Below are 20038 nucleotides of genomic sequence, written 5' to 3' on the forward strand. Positions count from 1 at the left end.
GCACCATATCCAGCTGTACACAGTCCAGATAATATAACAACAACAAATGCAGCCGTTTCTAGTCCACTGCAGGACAAAGGCCTCAGACATGTCCTTATTCATGTCTGGAGTTTGGCCATTTCATCACCACGCTGGCCACTGCGGATTGGTGATGGTGGGGGACTTCAGGCTGATCGCTCGTAACAAACCAACCTAATATTGCTGTTTCTGACTTGTACACCTTTGGTGATCATGGCGATACACAAACCCTTTCATCGTGTTAAGGTAGTAATTCGTGATAATACATTGCTTACATCAAATGGTTGTAAGCAGCGCAATAGAATTTAAATCCCATAAATCGAGTTCAAAATCTATTAACTTATGACATGTCGCTGTTGTTTAAAATTGTCTGGCTGCTCCTCTCAACGAAAACAGTGATCACATCTGTAAGTCAGCTATACTCAAATACTCAAATATGCTAGTGTACGCAACCCGTCAAAAATCACGGCCAAATATTTAGTAGGTAGTATGTTGGCCATGGCACCAGCCACCCTTAGAGATGCTACCGCCAGAGTTCCTAGGTCCTTTGACTGGCCAGACACCACTACATTGGATCCCTCTCTCTGGTTACGGCTCATTTTTCCTTTGCCTACACATACACTGAATAGTCTGGCCTATTCTTTCTACATTCTCCTCTATCCTCATACACCTGACAACACTGAGATTACCAAATATTTCTTCTTCACTCAAATTGCACTGAAATTGATCAGGTGCTACTTTCCTCTTGATAAGGATGGAAGAGACTCTTTAGCTATGGTAAGCAGCTCTTCTATGAGAAGGGCACTCCAAATTCAAACCATTGTTCTCTAGTCTTGGATAGTGCCATAACCTTTGTACCATGGTCTTCCACTGTCTTGGGGTAGAGTTCTCTTGCTTGAAGGTGCACTCGGGCACACTATTATCTTATTTCACTTCCTCTTGTGTTTTATGTTTTTAGTCATTATATGACAGATCTATTTTAATGTTGTTACTGTTCTTATTTTTTATATTTTAATGGTTTATTACGTCTCTTGTAGTTTATTCATATCCTTATTTCCTTTCCTCTCTGGGCTATGCGCATACACAGAGCTTCAACCCTTCCCACCCCCTCCCCAATTCCATTCGGGGCACCCCTCTCACCAGAGTATGACTCCTCCTATCCGAAAGACGGGGAGAGACTGAGTAGTCATACGTTTAGCAATACTGCTGAGTGTGACAGGGAAAATATATATGTATATATATATATATATATATATATATATATATATATATATATATATATATATATATATATATATATATATATATATAGCCACACACTTGCTCTTTGTTATATAGGGAAGATACTGTTCCTTCACTATTATACTTTTTCACGTTTACTTTTTATTTTAATTTTCTTCACAAGGTCTTCGTCTACACAAGCATGTTTATTTTCTAATGAGATCTAAGTTCTTCCCTGACCTTTTCTCCTTTGGTCCATTTGACCTTATAATTGCATTTCGTTAGACTTTGTACTTGAGTTGATTTTAAAGAAATTGGTATTAGAATAAACCTTAATGCGCACCCGTGCATTCACGATATTTTCTTAAATTTGTTGATATTTACAATAAAGTTCATATTTCACGCTGAGCAGAATCTTGATTTAATTGAGATTCATGAAGAGCATACGTATTCTTCTCTCATTCTCGTGTGTGAATGCATTTTTAGGATTGCATAGTTTTCACGTGTTTTCAATTTATAATAGAAATGTTGCATGCATCCTCTCATTTTCTTGAATTACTACTGTGATACCAGGCTTATATAAACCAATCAGTTGATCTATCAATTATTGCAATAATTAATTTAGTTCTAAATAAAAGTTTGAAAGTAATGTCACTCTTCGACTGACACTTTATGCGGAGTCTTATTTCTTGTCTCAAACGAGCCTGATTGGTAACGTTTCTGCCTGGTGTTTGCCAGTCGGGGGTTCGAGTTCCGCTCAGACTCGTTAGTGCCATTAGTGTCTGCAACCTTACCATCCATGTGAGATAAGCTTTGGGAGTTTGGGGGAGCCTATAGGTCTATCTGCTGAGTCATCATCAGCCACTGCCTGGCCCTCCCTGGTCCTAGGTTGGGTGGAGAGGAGGCTTGGGCGCTGATCATGTAATATATGGACAGTCTCTAGGGCGTTGTCCTGTTTGCTAGGGCAATGTCACTATCCCTTGCCTCTGCCATTCATGAGCGACCTTTAAACCTTTATACGTTGAAATCTTTCGCCTTTCCAAGGTGAAGTGTTATTTCGTTCCCTGGGAATAAAGAAAGAATAAAGAGTGTTTTTTCATCCTCTGATGGTCAAATTTCGTAAGCAAATGGAGAAACAACAAAGTTCATAACCGAGTTGTATGCATTGGCTTGAAAGCAGTCACAAGGCCTCAAAGCGAGTTATAAGAGTCGTTCCGGAGGAATTGTTTACGTTGTGTGTTGTTTACGCTAGGTGTTGTTTACTTTCCCTGTTTATTTGCCCGCCAGACCTTACAAGGCATTGTTATATTATGAAAATGGAGTATGACTTGGTCTTCGAGCCCTCTGCCAGGCCGGTAATATTGGTCCTTGCCTGACGCACGGCCTGCTGTATATAGCCTACCTAGACCCAGACTGTGGCCTGACGGTGAAGGACAATCTCGGCAGTGAGCCTACATAAGCATGCAGGATACGAGAGATAAAGGCTTATTCTCGGGTGCCTCAAACCAATGCCTTTTGTGGGCAATGGGCATCGCCTCTTGAAGCACGGCTGATGCTGTTGCCTCTTGTGAGTCTTCAATTGTCTCCGGTGTAAATATAGAGACGTACAAGAGGCTGTCAGTTCACAGGTCATGAAGTAGGACCTGCATTACTTATCACAGATTCACCTGACCAAGTATCCCAGTTTCGTTGATCACGTTTAATTGACACATACATATACACGCATATATAAGTATGTATATGTATGTATGTATTATTATTATTATTACTATCCAAGCTACAACCCTAATTGGAAAAGCAAGATGCTATAAGCCCAGGGGCTCCAACAGGGAAAAATAGCCCAGTGAGGAAAGGAAATAAGGAAATAAATAACTGAAGAGAACAAATTAACAATAAATCATTCTAAAAAAAGTAATGTCAAAAGAGATATATCATATATAAACTATTAACAACGTCAACAACAAAAATGTCATATATAAACTATAAAAAGACTCATGTCCGTCTGGTCAACAAAAAAGCATTTGCTCCAACTTTGAACTTTTGAAGTTCTACTGATTCAACAACCCGATTAGGAAGATCATTCCACAACTTGGTAACAGCTGGAATAAAACTTCTAGAGTACTGCGTAGTATTGAGTCTTATGATGGAGAAGGCCTGGCTATTAGAATTAACTGCCTGCCTAGTATTACGAACAGGATAGAATTGTCCAGGGAGATCTGAATGTAAAGGATGGTCAGAGTTATGAAAAATCTTATGCAACATGCATAATGAACTAATTGATCGACGGTGCCAGAGATTAATATCTAGATCAGGAATAAGAAATTTAATACACCGTAAGTTTCTGTCCAACAAATTAAGATGAGAATCAGCAGCTGAAGACCAGACAGGAGAACAATACTCAAAACAAGGTAGAATAAAAGAATTAAAACACTTCTTCAGAATAGATTGATCACCGAATATCTTAAAAGACTTTCTCAATGTCATAAATATATGACATATATATATATATATATATATATATATATATATATATATATATATATATATATATATATATACAGTATATATATACATACATATATATATATATATATATATATATATATATATATATATATATATATATATATATATATATAATATCATCTCCTCCTACGCCTATTGACGCAAAGGGCCTCTGTTAGATTTCGACTGTCGTCCCTGTCTAGAGCTTTTAAATCAATACTTCTCCATTCATCATCTCCTACTTCACGCTTCTTAGTCCTCTGCCATGTAGGCTTGGGTCTTATATATATATATCTATATATATATATATATATATATATATATATATAGTATATATATATATATATATATATATATATATATATTTATATAATGAGGAATTATCATTATTACTAACAAAGCTACAAATCCTAGTTGGAAAAGCAGGATGCTATAAGCCCTAGGTCCCCACATGGAAAGATAACCTAGTGAGTATAGGAAATTAGGAAATAAATAAACTATATGAGGAGTAATGAATAAAGATAAAGTATCTTAAAATCAGTAAAAATGTTAAAATAGATCTGTCACATATAAACTATGAAGAGAGACATGTCAACCTGCTCAACATAAAAATAGTCGTTGCAAGTTTGAACTTCTGAAGTTCCACCGATTCAACTGCCTGGCGAGGAAGATTATTCCACTATCTGGTTACAGCTGGAATATGAATTTTAGAGTACTGTGTAGTTTTGACCCTTATGATTAATACAGTAAAGTAATATGTACAGTTGGACTCAAGAGTCTCTGGCATACAAATAAGTACGCCCTGTCCTCTCCTTACTTCGCATCGAGTGACCAAGCTGATAGTGTTTCGAGAAATGGCAGAGGTGGTTGGCTGGACTAAACAGGAAATCGCCGCAGAGTGAGGGTGTGGCTGGGTGCACTTCCTCAGAACGAGGTGTACCAGGTATTCCTGTGTCCAAGTGTACATACATATAGATATCTCATAACGAAAGTAAAATATACACCAAGAGTTTAATATAATGCAATTTTTGTGTTTTTATCACAAAAAAAAAAAAGACTCATCTGGGTGACTATCCGTTTTCGGACTTGATATCAATTAGCCTACACACCGAGATACTTCTTAATTTACCGTTTCTCGCATATTATTATTAAAATTTTTAAATCAGGAGTCAGCAATAATTCATTTAAATCTATATTTATGACACGTCAGTTGGCATCAATGTTTTGCACAATATTTCCTTATGTCAATATGTTTATTGTCTGGTATTTGTTAAGGGTTAATATGTTTGTTACCAAACAATCGTTAATCGATTTTGATATCAAGTTAATTCACTATCTCCAATTTTCTTTATCACGAGTATTCATCAAAATTGTATATATTAATTGCTTGAGAACAGCTTCGTATACATTGCTTTCTCCAGTTATAAATCTTTAGAGTTATGCAAAAGTTTATCCAATAAGTTAAACATTCTACTCGGTCTCTTCATTAGATTTAGATTCTTTTGAATTTTAGGGTTCTGAGAATCAGCATGGTTCCTAAAGTTTAAATTCTCAAGTTTTTTATCTATATGTTTAACAGGTAAAAGTTATTATTCTGTTACAATTTTCTTTCTTTCCGAGTGTTTGCGTTTACGTACGGAATAAGAGTTATTAGATTCTGTTTATCTCTGGTCAAAGTTCAAAATTCTTGAGTTCTACAGATTCGGATACTTGGATGTCACTGGGGAATGTTTGAAGTTCCCAAGTCCTGATAGTCTACATTTATTTTAGATTTTTATTTTTAAAGCCAACGAATTCACTCTTTATCTACAAAATTTTAATTTCGCAAGGAGGATGCTGTAGATATGAGAGAGTCAAATGAGCATGGTAGAAATAGAAATGAATGACGAGCGATTGTGACGCAGTTCCGATAGACTCTGCTGCTAGTCTACCTTGATGACCGCTGAGGTTGCGGTAGTAGGGAAGTCAGCATATGAAGGTTCATTTGTGATGGATAACGGGGGAGGTTGGGCTAAGGCAACCCAGAAGTACCATCCAGGCAAGAAGAGGAAAAGACTTTTGTTTCTTTCTGGATGTCGGTTACATCCCAAAATTGGAGAAAGTTCCAAGGTAGACAGAAGGATATAATTACAATCAAGTTTAAACTTCTCTCAAGTTTACAGGCCTGATTAAAGTGTGTCAAAGCTCTTGAGTCAGAGGTCCCCTAAAATTCTTATATGTCTGCACTTGTTTGATTCTTTGAAAGAAGTTAGGTTCTATGGAAGTTAAGTTGTGGTGCATACCGACAAAGCATATTCTAATTCAGTGTACACCAGGGAGTCTCTCGAATGGCTCTTAAATTCATGGGGAACTTCATCTCTCAGACATTACAATTTCATTTGGTATTCAGGCTCGATACAAAATTATAGTAGGTTTGAAAATATGGGAATATTGATTAATTAAAAAAACGCGCTAGCCTTTTTGGTCATGTAACTTGCTACAGCGAAAGAGAATTTTACTGGTGTACTCTCTCTCTCTCTCTCTCTCTCTCTCTCTCTCTCTCTCTCTCTCTCTCTCTCTCTCTCTCTCAAACTGAATAACCAAAGTTTGATTCTTGGACTGGACGAGGAGAAACGGTATGGACACATCACTTAAAATCCAATTTACCTCTGCTGACGGCCATCTAAACTATTGGCGTAGACGTGGTATATAAATAATCTCTCTCTCTCTCTCGCTCTCTCTCTCTCTCTCTCTCTCTCTCTCTCTCTCTCTCTCTCTCTCTCTCTCTCTCTCGCTCTCTCTCTCTCTCTAATTAACAGAATATGGATTTTCTGAATATGAGAGAGTAATCACCTCCATACTATTACTACAGTATGTTAGATGTCGGTAGATGAAATTTCTCTTTGGCGAACGAATACAAAGCCACTGATCTCTGCAAGAGTAAGAATGGTCATATCCTTATTTGTGTTAGTTCACGTGCCCTCCACCTGTGGCGCTGTGGCTATTCGGTGCCTTTTGGGTATTATTACGCGACATTACCAAATAAAAGCAAAAGTAAATATCAAGTTCCAACGTCACATTCGAATTGTATCATTTGAATAAAAAAAAAAAATCACGGTACATTATACTGTAGTCTATATGACAAAAATATACTAAAAAAAAAGATGAATATAGGCCTATACACACATAAACATACATACACACACACACACACACACACACACACACACACATATATATATATATATATATATATATATATATATATATATATATAGTCTGATCGGTCACAGCAAACCAACTTAGTATGGGTGGCTCTGACTAATACAGCTTTGCTGATCATTGCGATACACAAACCCTTTCCCCACTTTAAGGCATCCCCACTCAGAAAGGAACACACACACACATTTATTTATATATATATATATATATATATATATATATATATATATCTATATATATATATATATATATATATATATATATATATATATATATATATATTTACATATACATTATATATATATATATATATATGTATATATATATGTACATATATATATATGTATATATGTATATATATATATATATATATATATATAAATATATATATGTGTGTGTGTGTATGTTTAGATTTATGCATATATGTGTGTATATATAATCACCTATTCCATTTATAAAATAATTACGCTCCATTAGTGCATGAAGCACACCCACTTGGACTCTTGCCCATATTTTAGTTGTATTTCTTTGTTCGTGTAAAGAACATCGGAACTGTGAACTTCATCTGTTTGATTGAAACTATTTTTCTTAGAATTAACGCCTTCAAGTTGCTAATATTTGTTTTGTCCCCCCCCCCACTCTCTCTCTCTCTCTCTCTCTCTCTCTCTCTCTCTCTCTCTCTCTCTCTCTCTCTCTCTCTCTCTCTCTCTCTCTTTATCAAACTAATACTAAATGACACGATATCCTATATTGGACATATCCATCAAACTTTCCGATCAATATTCAATATTATTGATATTGCATAAATACTAGCATACAAAGAGGGGTAAAACTTGACGTTGTGTCTATTATTATTTTTTGAATTACTGAATTGTCCTATGTTACTATTTAAGTCTATCTAGCAGTTTTGTATTATGTGCTGCAACTGGATATGATATTGTTTTGTTTTTAACCTCACATTTCTCTCTCTCTCCCTCTCTCTCTCTCTCTCTCTCTCTCTCTCTCTCTCTCTCTCTCTCTCTAAGAACTACTGACAGCCGCATGTCACCAAATATGAAGTGTTGCGTTATCAATCGTATGAGATAGAATTACGCTGGGTGAAGACTGGTGAATATTCTCCTTTATATCATCAGATGTAAACGGACATAGCAATTTGCTTCGTAAATAATCCCGTTTTTCAGAAACTTTTGTCCCCCAAACTGTTTCGTCTTTTGTATTAGTGTTCATGCCATGTTTCTACTTGGTTCCCTGTCTTTCTTTGCAGACTCTCTTGCAGTTGTTTTGATGATGGCAGTGAATTATCATTTAGATGGTTTGCGTCGTCATTTGTTCATACAATAAGACTGACATCTCTCTCTCTCTCTCTCTCTCTCTCTCTCTCTCTCTCTCTCTCTCTCTCTCTCTCTCTCTCTCTCTCTCATATATTGTTTCATATCTTTCAATGGGAGTAACCAATGTTAAATTGAAAATAAAGATTTACTTATTACTATTCTCTCTCTCTCTCTCTCTCTCTCTCTCTCTCTCTCTCTCTCTCTCTCTCTCTCTCTCTCATTATTTTTTGTCAAATATTGGAGTAAAAAAAATTACCATCATCATCCTATTAACAAATATAAAAAGAGGTCCTTCACTCGATAATCTTCCAGAGAACATGTAAAATATGAAAACATCTGTACAAGTAAACATGTATCTATAGTGTACCAACCGTGTGTCACACAATTGTACATAATTCCTTTTGCATATATTGCATATATTATGCTTGTATCTTCGCTCTTCCCTCGCACTAAACGAACATGAAAATTCATGTCTGCTGTTTCCTCTGTAACATTGTCTGTCTTGTTAACTTGTTATGTCCTGTTGCCTTGAGGTTTTGTATATAAAGGAGAGTGTTCTATAACAATATAACTCAGTTGATTGCATCCTGCCTTTGAGTTCACAACCCTCACTCGGCACCGTCACAATAGAAACTCTCAAAAAAAAACAATCTGTCTTTGACTCAAAATGTCTTTACCTTGAGCTTATTATAACAGCATGCCGTCGAAATTGTTGTTGTTATTGGATTAAGTAGGCCTTAAGTTAGCACGTATTCTTGCTTCAAGGCACAACCCGTAGATGAAAATTTGAGGAAGTCTTCAAGGTTTTACCTCCGTTCCCCTTTCCTTTCATTTCCTCTCCTTTTTTTTTCCTTTCTTTTCCTTTCATTTCCTTTTCTTTTTTCCTTTCTTTTCCTTTCCTTCTTTTCATTCCCTTTCCTTTCCTTTCTTTTCATTCCCTTTCCTTTCCTTTCTTTTTCTTTCCTTTCCCATCCTTTCTTTTTCTTTCATTTCTTTTATCTTGCTGTCCAATCTCTTTTCGTTTCCTTCGCGATGGAACTATAGTCCATTTCTTTTAGCGAGGCATATTTGCACCGACTTGCAACGGTGCCCTTTTAGCTCGGAAAAGTTTCCTGATCGCTGATTGGTTAGAATTATCTTGTCCAACCAATCAGCGATCAGGAAACTTTTCCGAGCTAAAAGGGCACCGTTGCGAGTCGGTGCAAATATGCCTCGCTAAAAGAAATGGACTATAGTAGGCTTGCCCCAATTACGGCTTGGCGTTGAATGGCCTCCTGGCTCCAGCGGCTGTTTATAGGGTCTGAATTTATAAGTCTATTGCAGTCCAATCCATTCATGCAATTTTTATTCTAGCAATAAAGTGGTTTATTACTTAACTTGACTATACAGTATTCTAATAAATCATTGCATATTTTTTCTTATGGTGATTTTCTAATCTTTATATTGATTTACTTTTAGCTTTTTTAAGTAAGGCTGAGTTATGGTAGTTTTTAGGCATATTTTAATCCAGTTATTGGTCATATGACTCAAATTCCACAAAACAAATAAACCTATTCTTATACGTAACTTGCTCTTGACTTTTTACGTATTTTCATTTATTCTTTTTTTCTAAATTGAATACCATTTCCATTTCATTTTCAATGCAAACAGACGATGTGTATATTCATTTATTTAGATTAGAATAAAATTCCCCCAGAGTCATTCAGCCTCAGGGATTGTTTCAATCAAGAGGCGAGTGACGTCACTGAATGTTGACATTTTGCTGCCCGTTTCTTCTTTTTTTCTTGTGCTGTTTAATTTAGAACATGAGTCTGTTTATGAATCATTTGGCTTTATGCTTGACTCCTCTTAGAATTATTACAACTGTTTGTATCTATTTTTGTTTTGTTTCTTTCCCGCGGCTGCGAATTTCGATGAGGTCATTCATTGAAGTTGGAGCTCCGTGATGATTTGTCGTAAACAAACACTTGCTTCAATGAATTATAGTAATTAGTGCGGAGTTATATTCTTGTCGAAGATTTTACCTTAAATAACTCCGATAAATTCGAAGCATGACGTACAATAATCAGCAACGCAAGAGAAGAATGATGGAGGAACGAACGTTTCCAAGTGCCACCCATACAACTGCAGACCATAAAAAAGGTGCAATTGCCAATTAATCTCCCAATCAGTAAAAGCCGCGGACTGATTGCTTTCAGTTGTCTGTAATCAACTCGCTGAGCGATCTACTTTATCCCCGTTGCAGAATGTACAGACACAAATTCTCGACACATTTTGCTGTGAGGAAGTGCACCCTGCCACACCCTTACTGTTCTGCGAATAACCAGACATACAGTAGTAGAGGGACAGATGGCATAAGTGGCGAGGGAGGCCTAAAAACTGTGACTCTCCACGCAGTAAGGGTGTAACATGGTGCATATCCTCAGAGCGAGAAGTGTCAAGAATTCTTGTGTCCAACTGTACATATGGACATTGATTTTGTCATAATGAAAATCGTATGTTGAAAGTATAAATATGGGGGAAACATTTGTGTGTATTTAGCCAAATCTAGTTCTTAGTAAGACAAGTTTGTTTGTAGCCTCAACTCTTTTGTGCTGTAGTTTCCCGAGGAATAGAAAATCGTCCGTAATATGCAAATAGAATAATTGGTGTAACCTTTGGTGGGAGACTCAACAGAAGAAAGACCACAGCGGCCATCGCATCATTTCTGGTAGATATGACGTAATACACTACTGCTACGAAGAGAGAGAGAGAGAGAGAGAGAGAGAGAGAGAGAGAGAGAGAGAGAGAGAGAGAGCGCAGTAAGCATATTACGTTTTCTTTCCCATGGTCTCGCCCTGCCTTCCAGCCCCATCTTGCATTGGTGTGCATTTGCACGTTCGGTATAATCGTTGAATCCATCTACATTCGAGACCATGCGTTGACTTTCAAAGGGAACGCTTCAATCGCGTTATACAGATTCTTGATTCTGCAAAAAAAAAAAAAAAAAAAAAAAAAAAAAAAAAAAAAAAAACTTTTATCCCATCTCATTTGTTTCTTCATTGGTCTATTTTCGTATTTGTCTGTTTAATTTATTTGATGACCAGTATAGGGATTATTTAGAAAATTTAATTCTGAATGCGCTTATATACGCCAAAGGTTTAAAAGGGGGAAAAGACACATATTAGTTATTAGTTGTAATAATAATGAGGCCAACGGGTTACCGGAGACTAAAATTTTAATATTTTTACGGTTCAATAATCCTGTATTTTGATCAAGTCAAAGAGATCTTTCTTCTTGAGAATTTTACGCAAAAAAAAAAAAAATCATAATGGGGTTTGAAACCAAGAGTTTAGAAACCTTTCACAATAAAAGGCAACTTTCAATCAAAATACAGGTGTACAGCTGGACACAAGAATCCTGGTGCACCTCATTCTAAATAAGTGCACCCAACCACGCCCTTACTGTGTGGCGAGTTCCTGCGTTTGACCCAGCCCACCACCTCTGCCATCTCTCCCGACACTATCTGTATGGTTACTCGCCGCGAAGTAAGGATGTGACAAGGTGCACTTTTTCGGAGCAAGGTGTACCAGGGACTCCTGTGTCCAACTGTACATTCTATAATTATCCGTTTACAGGTATTTATCTTGATCAAAACTAGATTACTAAATTTCTGACTCACCAATGAAGATGTTTTATCATAAAATGCGGTAAGGTCAATCATCAAAACAGTTATACGAGTTTTATGCTAATCTTATATGATTATTCATCTGCGTGATAACATTTTCACTTTCTGATTGTGGTGTTGATGATCAAATGATAGTTTGATTGATTATGGAGATAGTAACTTGATAGTTTCAAAAAGGTTTCCTTATGTTTATGAATACACACACACACACACACACACACACACACACATATATATATATATATATATATATATATATATATATATATATGTGTGTGTGTGTGTGTGTGTGTGTGTGTGTGTGTATCATCATCATATACGCCTGTTGACGCAAAGGGCCTCGGTTAGATTTCGTCAGTCATCTTTATTAATACTTCTCCATTCATCATCTCCTACTTCGTGCTTCATAGTCCTCAGCCATGTAGACCTGGGTCTTCCAACTTTTCTAGTGCCTTGTGGAGCCCAGCTAATCGTTTGGGAAACTAAGTGTATATCATATATGGATCTCTCGACGGGACGTATAAATAAATATTATTTGACACATTCTCTCTCTCTCTCTCTCTCTCTCTCTCTCTCTCTCTCTCTCTCTCTCTCTCATTATGTGCGCCTGTCTATACTCCTTTTGCATATTCAGTAAGCACCAACATCTACTCTCTCACGTACTGTAAGGAATTGGCGACTCCGAATGTTAATCATGTGAAACGTCTGTCATTATTCTCTCCTCTGAATCTGGGAATTGTTTGCTTTCTTTCTTGTTCCCAAACTCTGATGGTAACTCGTTACAAGAAGCAAGTTGGCAATCTGCATTTTTCTCTATTTAATCTTAATTACATTTCTTTAAAATCATCAATATTTCCATAATCTCTCTCTCTCTCTCTCTCTCTCTCTCTCTCTCTCTCTCTCTCTCTCCTCTCTCTCTCTCTCTCTCTCTCTCTCTCTCTATTCATATGAATGTTTGATAAGAACATCAAGTACTGAAATACAATAAATTAGATTTTTATGACAGCCTAGGAGATACATGCATGGTAATCACAGTAAAAATACTGTAATGCTGAAAAATACCCTTATATCAAAACCTAATATTATCCAGTGTCATTGTATAAATAGCATCGCAAGAATGTTATGACAGACATATCGATTGATAGAAATTTCGCTACCAGAATAAAGCGCTTACATTTGGCATGTACTATCAGTTATTTTTCACCCCAAACTATGAGGAGATCGAAAAGCCCAATAACCGAATATTCACACATATAGAAAGACACTTGCTCAGACAGACAGACAGACGCCAAATGTATTAGTACATGTGTATGACCGTGTGAGTTTTCCCCAGACGCGCCTGGTGTGACAGGACTGATGTGTTGGGTTTCTTCATCCGACGATTGCAGTATGCTGCCTTGAATGAGTTGCAACTGTCATAAGTATTAAAAGAGATTTAATTAGTTATATATATATATATATATATATATATATATATATATATATATATATATATATATATATATATATATATATATATGAGTGTGTGTGTGTTGTGTGTTGTGTGTGTGCGTGCGTGCGTTCGTGTGTATTTTGCTAGAATATGTCGGCGTCAATGACCTTAGATGTCAGGATGCCTGAAAACTTTAAATCAATTAATTGCTAGAATATGAAAATTTAATAATCACGAATAAAATTGTTAGAATAATACTATCAAAGATGTTTTTTGTGCTGAGAACTATGAAGCGTGGAGTGGGATATGATGATTGAAGAAGTATTAAATTAAAAGCTCAAGATAGAGACGACTGGTGAAATCTAACCGAGGCCCTTTGCGTCAATAGACGTAGGAGGAGATGATGATGTGATGATAAGAGAAATGAAAGCTAGAACAAGTAACTTGAAAGAAAACTAGAGAAAAAATTACATGTAATTATACACAGAAAAAAATATTCCTTATCCTCTGGAGAGGAATTATAAACCGTATATTGAAATAGCGACTGTCGCTAATACAGGATATGCCTGACATCCCGTTATGGCTGAAGTGATTAGGCTACATCCTACAATACTATCCGTTAGTTGAAGAGCACATTAGACTACACGAAGCTGAAATAAGGAACTTTGGTTTAAAGGCCACTCATGAATGGTAGAGAAGGGGCAACCACAGTGCCCTGGCTAGCAGGACAATGCCCTATAGACTGACCATATATAAATATGATCAGTGCTTAAGCCGTCGCTCCACCCTAGCTAGGACCAGGGAGGACAGGCAATGGCTGCTGATGACTCACCAGATAGACCTATAGGCTCCCTCAAACATCCCCCTCCCTTCCTCAGGTAACAAGGATGGCGAGGTTATAGGCACTACAAGAAACTATCGAGCGGGACTCGAACTCGAGTTCGGCAGACCGCCTGGCAGGGACGTTTTCAATTGGTCACCTGTATTAAAAAATAATGTAAGATGTTAATGGTTCATTAACTAACAGTCTCTCGTTAGAAATGGAGGCATAAATATATTAATTTTCCACATTTATAACTTAGTCTGGATAGTACCTGAGGATTAGAAGATTGTATTCCCATAATTCTTACTGTCACCTGTAACATCTTTACTTCCATTCGGTAGAATAATGATACTTTCCACCTATTCCTTCACGGCTTTTTCCTCAACCCAGACATACCTTAGCTGAGTAAGGTGTGTAAACACCGTAGTCAGCTACTTGAATTATATTGTCGTACTGCAGAATATTACTTATAGGCTAATTCCATCCACTCCTCGCATTACTCGATTCTTCAATTGTATAATTTCCCTCCTTGAAATCTTATTAATTACTTCCACAAGTATTCTCTCCCCCTACAATATACCTTTCAACTTTTCTTTTAATCACAATCACACCATGTCATAATCACACACACACACACACACACACATATATATATATATATATATATCCCAAGAGATATTAGTACACCAAAATTTCAATTGGGTTCCACAGGGCACTAGAAGAGTTGGAAGAATATGGCCCATATGGCTAAAAACTATGAAACGTGAAGTAGATGATGAATGGAGAAGAATTAATTTGAAAGCTCAAGATAGACAACTGGCGAAATCTAACCGAGGTCCTTTGCGTCAACAGGCGTGGGAGGCGATGATGATGATAATGACATATATACTCGTCTATATATATATATATATATATGTGTGTGTGTGTGTGTGTGTGTCCTTCCCGTTATGTCTGTGTTTTACTAGAACCGAAGAAGTATGTTTAACAAACTTTGAATTTCAAGAGTAGATTTTTTTTTTTCAAAAATCCTATTACCATAACAACCCGCTCCCACTACTGTACCTGCTGCACCTGCCTTCCTCTCCTTATTCAACATGACCTCTCAGGTCACTTTTTACATCTTTCTCATTCAGCTGACTTTCGTTAACCCTAAGTACTTCCTATCCCATTTAGAGTTTGGATTGTTTAAATTAAAACTATCAAGAATCAGTTGAAACTGTAAGTTTAAAAGAATGCATTTGCGGATGCTATGTGCAATATGAGCCATGTGTGTACCATCACACTCAGAGTCCGTCGTGAAAACAGCTGTTTCCCATCGCTATATGCGCGCCGCCAAGTCTACCTCATGACTGAAAAATTTTGCTTGTCATCGGGAATAACATTCAAAGACATTTGTAGCTAGGCCTTTAATATACTGGTTTATTTTTTTCTTTTTATATGAACACAATAGCTATAGCGCACTTCTTTGTGGATATCACCGTTAAGAGGCGAAGAGGACGCCCGTTCGATTAAATTATCTCTACTTCATCTTAGCAGCTTCCCATTCTAGAAGCGTCTTCCGGGAAGCTTTTCGTTGTTATTTCCGACTATTCGAACATATTTGGGAATGAAAATCATCAGAGTAAACCAAGGGAAAGGCAATATATATTCAAACTCCTAGTAACAATTGGCATTTCCGCATTGTTTACATAGAATTTGATAACATGTACGCCCTTGTGGCTTCAGTTGTCCAGACGTCGAGTGACAGTTCAGGGATGAGTGTGCGAGCTCCGTGAAAAACATTTATTTCTTTTATTCTTAACATATCACCATGAGCATCGATTTGGATAAAAATCGAAATGCCCTCCTAGCAGCCTTTAATGAAGTCCTTAATGACAAAACCAAGACCGATTGGTGAGTATTTTCCGTCGGAAATACTGTGTAATAAGACCGGGGGTCAATGGTTGAGAATTTTACTCTCGAAAGTGAGTGAAGAGGAAAGACCAATAAACTCTGCTGTGGGTTTTGCCCTTCATTTCTCATATTTCCTTTTTTAAAGACCTTTTTAAACACAATCTCCATAATGTAGAAGGCATTGATACCTTCGCTGAGTGTTTCTTTGTGTATGTCAAGGTGAAATTTCATGAACATTGCATTTAGTAGGGCATCCAACGGTGGGCTAACCCAGGCAAGTTGTTCGTTGAGAGATCGGCATCTGCTAGGCCTAGGTTTTATGCATCATTTCCAGAAGGTTATAGGCTCGAAAGAAATAAGCATTTTTACTGTCACTCCATTTAAATGTGATTTTAAAAGACAACCCGACCTATTTGTGTGTTGACGTATGTCCAATTTTGGCTTAGGACCTATTTTAGCCAGGATTTTGCAAAGAAGTAAGCCTAGTCTAGTCCAATGAAGATTTCGTTTTGGCTAGGCCCACTCTCGTCCTGCTCAATTTGATTTTAACCAGATCTCAAGAATAGTCCTTATCCCCACGATTGATTTGAACCATTTTTTTTTTACTATTCTATCCGAGAATAAGTTAGTCCTGTCTAGACTTAATCTAGAATAAGTGAAATAGCTTAACAACAATGTTTTTCGTCTTATTTGGCCTTTATTATGTGACGTTTAAAGTGTTTAATGCAATATTATGACAGTTTAGTATATTAAGTTTCATCAAACTTCATTATAATTGTTGTGGTAAATGCTGTATGATTTCTTACTGAATGCACAAACTTTATTTCCCAACTGGTTGTGTCTCATTTCATGCATTTCTGTCCATTATATTGATGAAAAGCACTCTGTGTTTACGGTACCTCGAATTGCTGGAATCCTTAGGTAAATACTGGAATCCCCTTGAAAATTACCGAAATCCCCTACAATATCACTGCAAACCCTTAGAAATCGATAAATGTGTTTTTATTAAAATAAGTTATTTTTATGTTTTTAGCATTTATATTTTTTATATATTTGCAGGTAGAACCTTGGCTAGGGGTTATGACTTGGGAAGGTTTGTGACCTGGGAAGGGGGTCTGGGGTCTTGTTCCTGGCTAGGGGTTGTGACCTGGAAAGGGGCTCCGGGGCTTGCCCCGACTTTGGGGTTGTAACCTGGGAATTACTAGGTTAGGTTAGGTGGTTTTGTTAGGTTCTGTACCCTTTTGTACCCTTTTATATATTGTGTAAAGGGTATATAGAAAAATGCTTTAAGATACACATTTTATTTAATTGATTTACTAAGAAATATGTAAATTAATAAAAACATATTATTTATCGATTTCTAAGGGTTTTCAGTGATATTGTAGGGGATTTCAGTAATTTTAAAGGGGATTCCAGTATTTACCTGGGGATTGCAGTAAATCCGGGGGATTCCAGTAATGCGTGGTTCCCGTGTTTATGACATCCATAGCCCTGTATGTTTAAGAATTATGGGGAGCCCCAGCATGGAAATTAGGATTTTGGTGTGTTTGGAACTACAGAAATGGAGGATATACACCTGTCAAAATCAGTATGTATACATAAACAAGCGAGAGAGAGAGAGAGAGAGAGAGAGAGAATAAGTAGTTTGAGATTCCTTTTTGGCATATAGTTTTCAGGAATGTAATGACTTAAAAAAGTTTATAACTGAACGATGAGAATGTGCTGACCAAAAAAAAAAAAAAAAAAAAAAATAGGCTGCACTAAAAGGGTTTCGCTGTATTTTATGATGAAGGAAAAATGGTTGTTGAGTATTACTTTGTTGACAAATCAATGGGTTTTGGGTTCCAGATTTAATTTATTTCTTTTTTCTAAATACTCGAATGGCAAAGCAGTTTTCTTTGCCTAATGATTGGGAAAATATAGTTTGTCTGTGTCTGTGGTAACAACCACGCAGTTACGTATAAAATTAGATTAATAGTATGGAGAATTATAAGAAAGTGATCTTACCTAGCCTAACCTAGCTGAAACACAAAGTGTCTGTTCCTGTTTTGGGCAACTTTTCCACTTTGGAACCCCCAGGCCCTTCCCCTAACCTGACGACCTAACCTAACCTATTTATAAAGATCCATAAATCATAGAAATTGCAGGGAGGATTTTTAAATCTTACCTCACCAGCATGTGGGTATCCTCTTCCCTCTCAGATTTACCAACCTACCCTGACCCAGATTACCGTAATTCATAGGAAACGCATACCATCCTAACTGCTCATCATACCATCCCTTATATTTTTTTCCACTTTCTTCCCTTAAGCATAGTACTTGCAACATATTCTGGTAATTGTGTAGGAGACCTCCGCGCTCGATTTAAAGTTTCTAAAAGTAGAAAACGAAAGAAAACAGTAAATTAGAGCTACAGTTACCTTGAAACTCTGAGATAATTCTCCTACAACCACCTAACTCTTACAGAGAAAATGTAAGCATAAACCTACTACAGTACTACAATTATGGGGGACCCCAGTGGGAAGCGGGGGTTTTTGGGTGGGGGGGAGGAGGAGAAAAGTAATTTTCGGGGCACTACCGAACCTAATACACTACCTACCCTACCCTGGGGGCCATGTACCCCCTACCTAGGCCTACCGGGCGGGGGGGGCTCTGCCCCCCCCCCCCCCCCCTGCCCGACCCCCCCCCCCTTAAGGCCACAGTGATTTTCAGGGCACCACTGAACCTAAGACACCCACCTAACCTAGCCTATGGGCCCTGTACCCCTACCTAGGCCTACCCGGGGGGGGCTCCGCCCCCCCTGCGACCCCCCCCTTAAGGCCACAGTAATTTTCAGGGCACCACCCGAACCTAAGACACCCACCTAACCTAGCCTATGGGGCCCTGTACCCCTACCTAGGCCTACCGGGGGGGGGGGGGGGGCGTCATAGTGCACTAGTTTGTCTGCGGATTATAGTGGTTACAGGGCTCATTTGAGCAAAAATAAGACACAGTCAACAATAACAACAGACTTAGAAAATTTCAGGGAAGACAAGAGTAGCGTGAGTTTGATCGTCGATATTTCGACTATTAATGAGGTTACACAACGTTAACGTAAACTGCAAACTACCACATACCTTACTGTTATGGTGTAGGTGGATACAAATCTGCTGCTGCCAGAAGGAAGTGATGAAGTCTTTTGGCAGTAATCTATACGGCACACATTTTCACAATTAGGGCACTTTTTCTCTGCCAAAATCAAACCATGACGTTGAGCAAATGCAATTAGCAAATCAACTTTCCCTGAATTATGTACACAAAAATCCCCATAAGAAATAAAGCAATTGTCACAAGTGACACAGTCGGAACGGGATGAAGGTCCTGCTAATTGCTCCATACTTCACGGCAAAATGAGCTTTTCAGTTTGAAGGGAGATCCGAGACGTGCAAAAATATTCCTCCGCGGAACTTCACGTAAACTATGGTAACTGGTGGAAAAATAGCAGGGATAAGTGAAGTAATAAGTGTCAGCATTGGCTAGATTTGTAAAAACTGCCATGATTGGTTTTCAAACAGTGTGACGTCAAGAAAACACCTGTTATTGGTTAGAATAGCATTGAGAACTAGTCTGCCATACGCAGTAAGGCGGGGTGAAACAGCTCATTTTAGCCAAGACATCACACAGTAAACAAAAACAAACACTTAGAAAAAATCCAAGTGAAACATAACTATTACACACGAATATCTTCGTTAAATAGAAGCTGCTCATATATTGACTATTATATAAGCGTTCTATATGATATAATAGTGAATTGTAGGTGTTTAAATTCTTCAAGATCTTCCGCGGAGCTCTCCTACACATTTACCCATATTCCTCACCATATATTTCCACTTCCTGTGTTCCATCTCATCCGATCTCTAAATTTTTACTTCATATTACGAACTTTCCTGAATTTTACCCTATTGTACA

At 37.4% G+C, this 20038-nt stretch overlaps 1 protein-coding gene across 1 annotated transcript in view; it reads left to right on the plus strand.

The window, feature by feature from the left end:
- Positions 1-15826: 15826 nt before the first annotated feature.
- The window catches only part of LOC137653445 (drebrin-like protein), a 187524-nt gene continuing 183312 nt past the window's right edge, over positions 15827-20038 (plus strand). Inside the window, exon 1 of the mRNA XM_068386841.1 lies at positions 15827-16091. Coding sequence (XP_068242942.1) covers positions 16009-16091 — 83 coding nt within the window. The 5' untranslated portion in view covers positions 15827-16008. The remainder of the gene's footprint in view (positions 16092-20038) is intronic.

Source organism: Palaemon carinicauda, chromosome 14, assembly GCF_036898095.1.
Source record: "Palaemon carinicauda isolate YSFRI2023 chromosome 14, ASM3689809v2, whole genome shotgun sequence".
In the NCBI taxonomy this organism is placed as follows: Eukaryota; Metazoa; Arthropoda; class Malacostraca; order Decapoda; family Palaemonidae; genus Palaemon; species Palaemon carinicauda.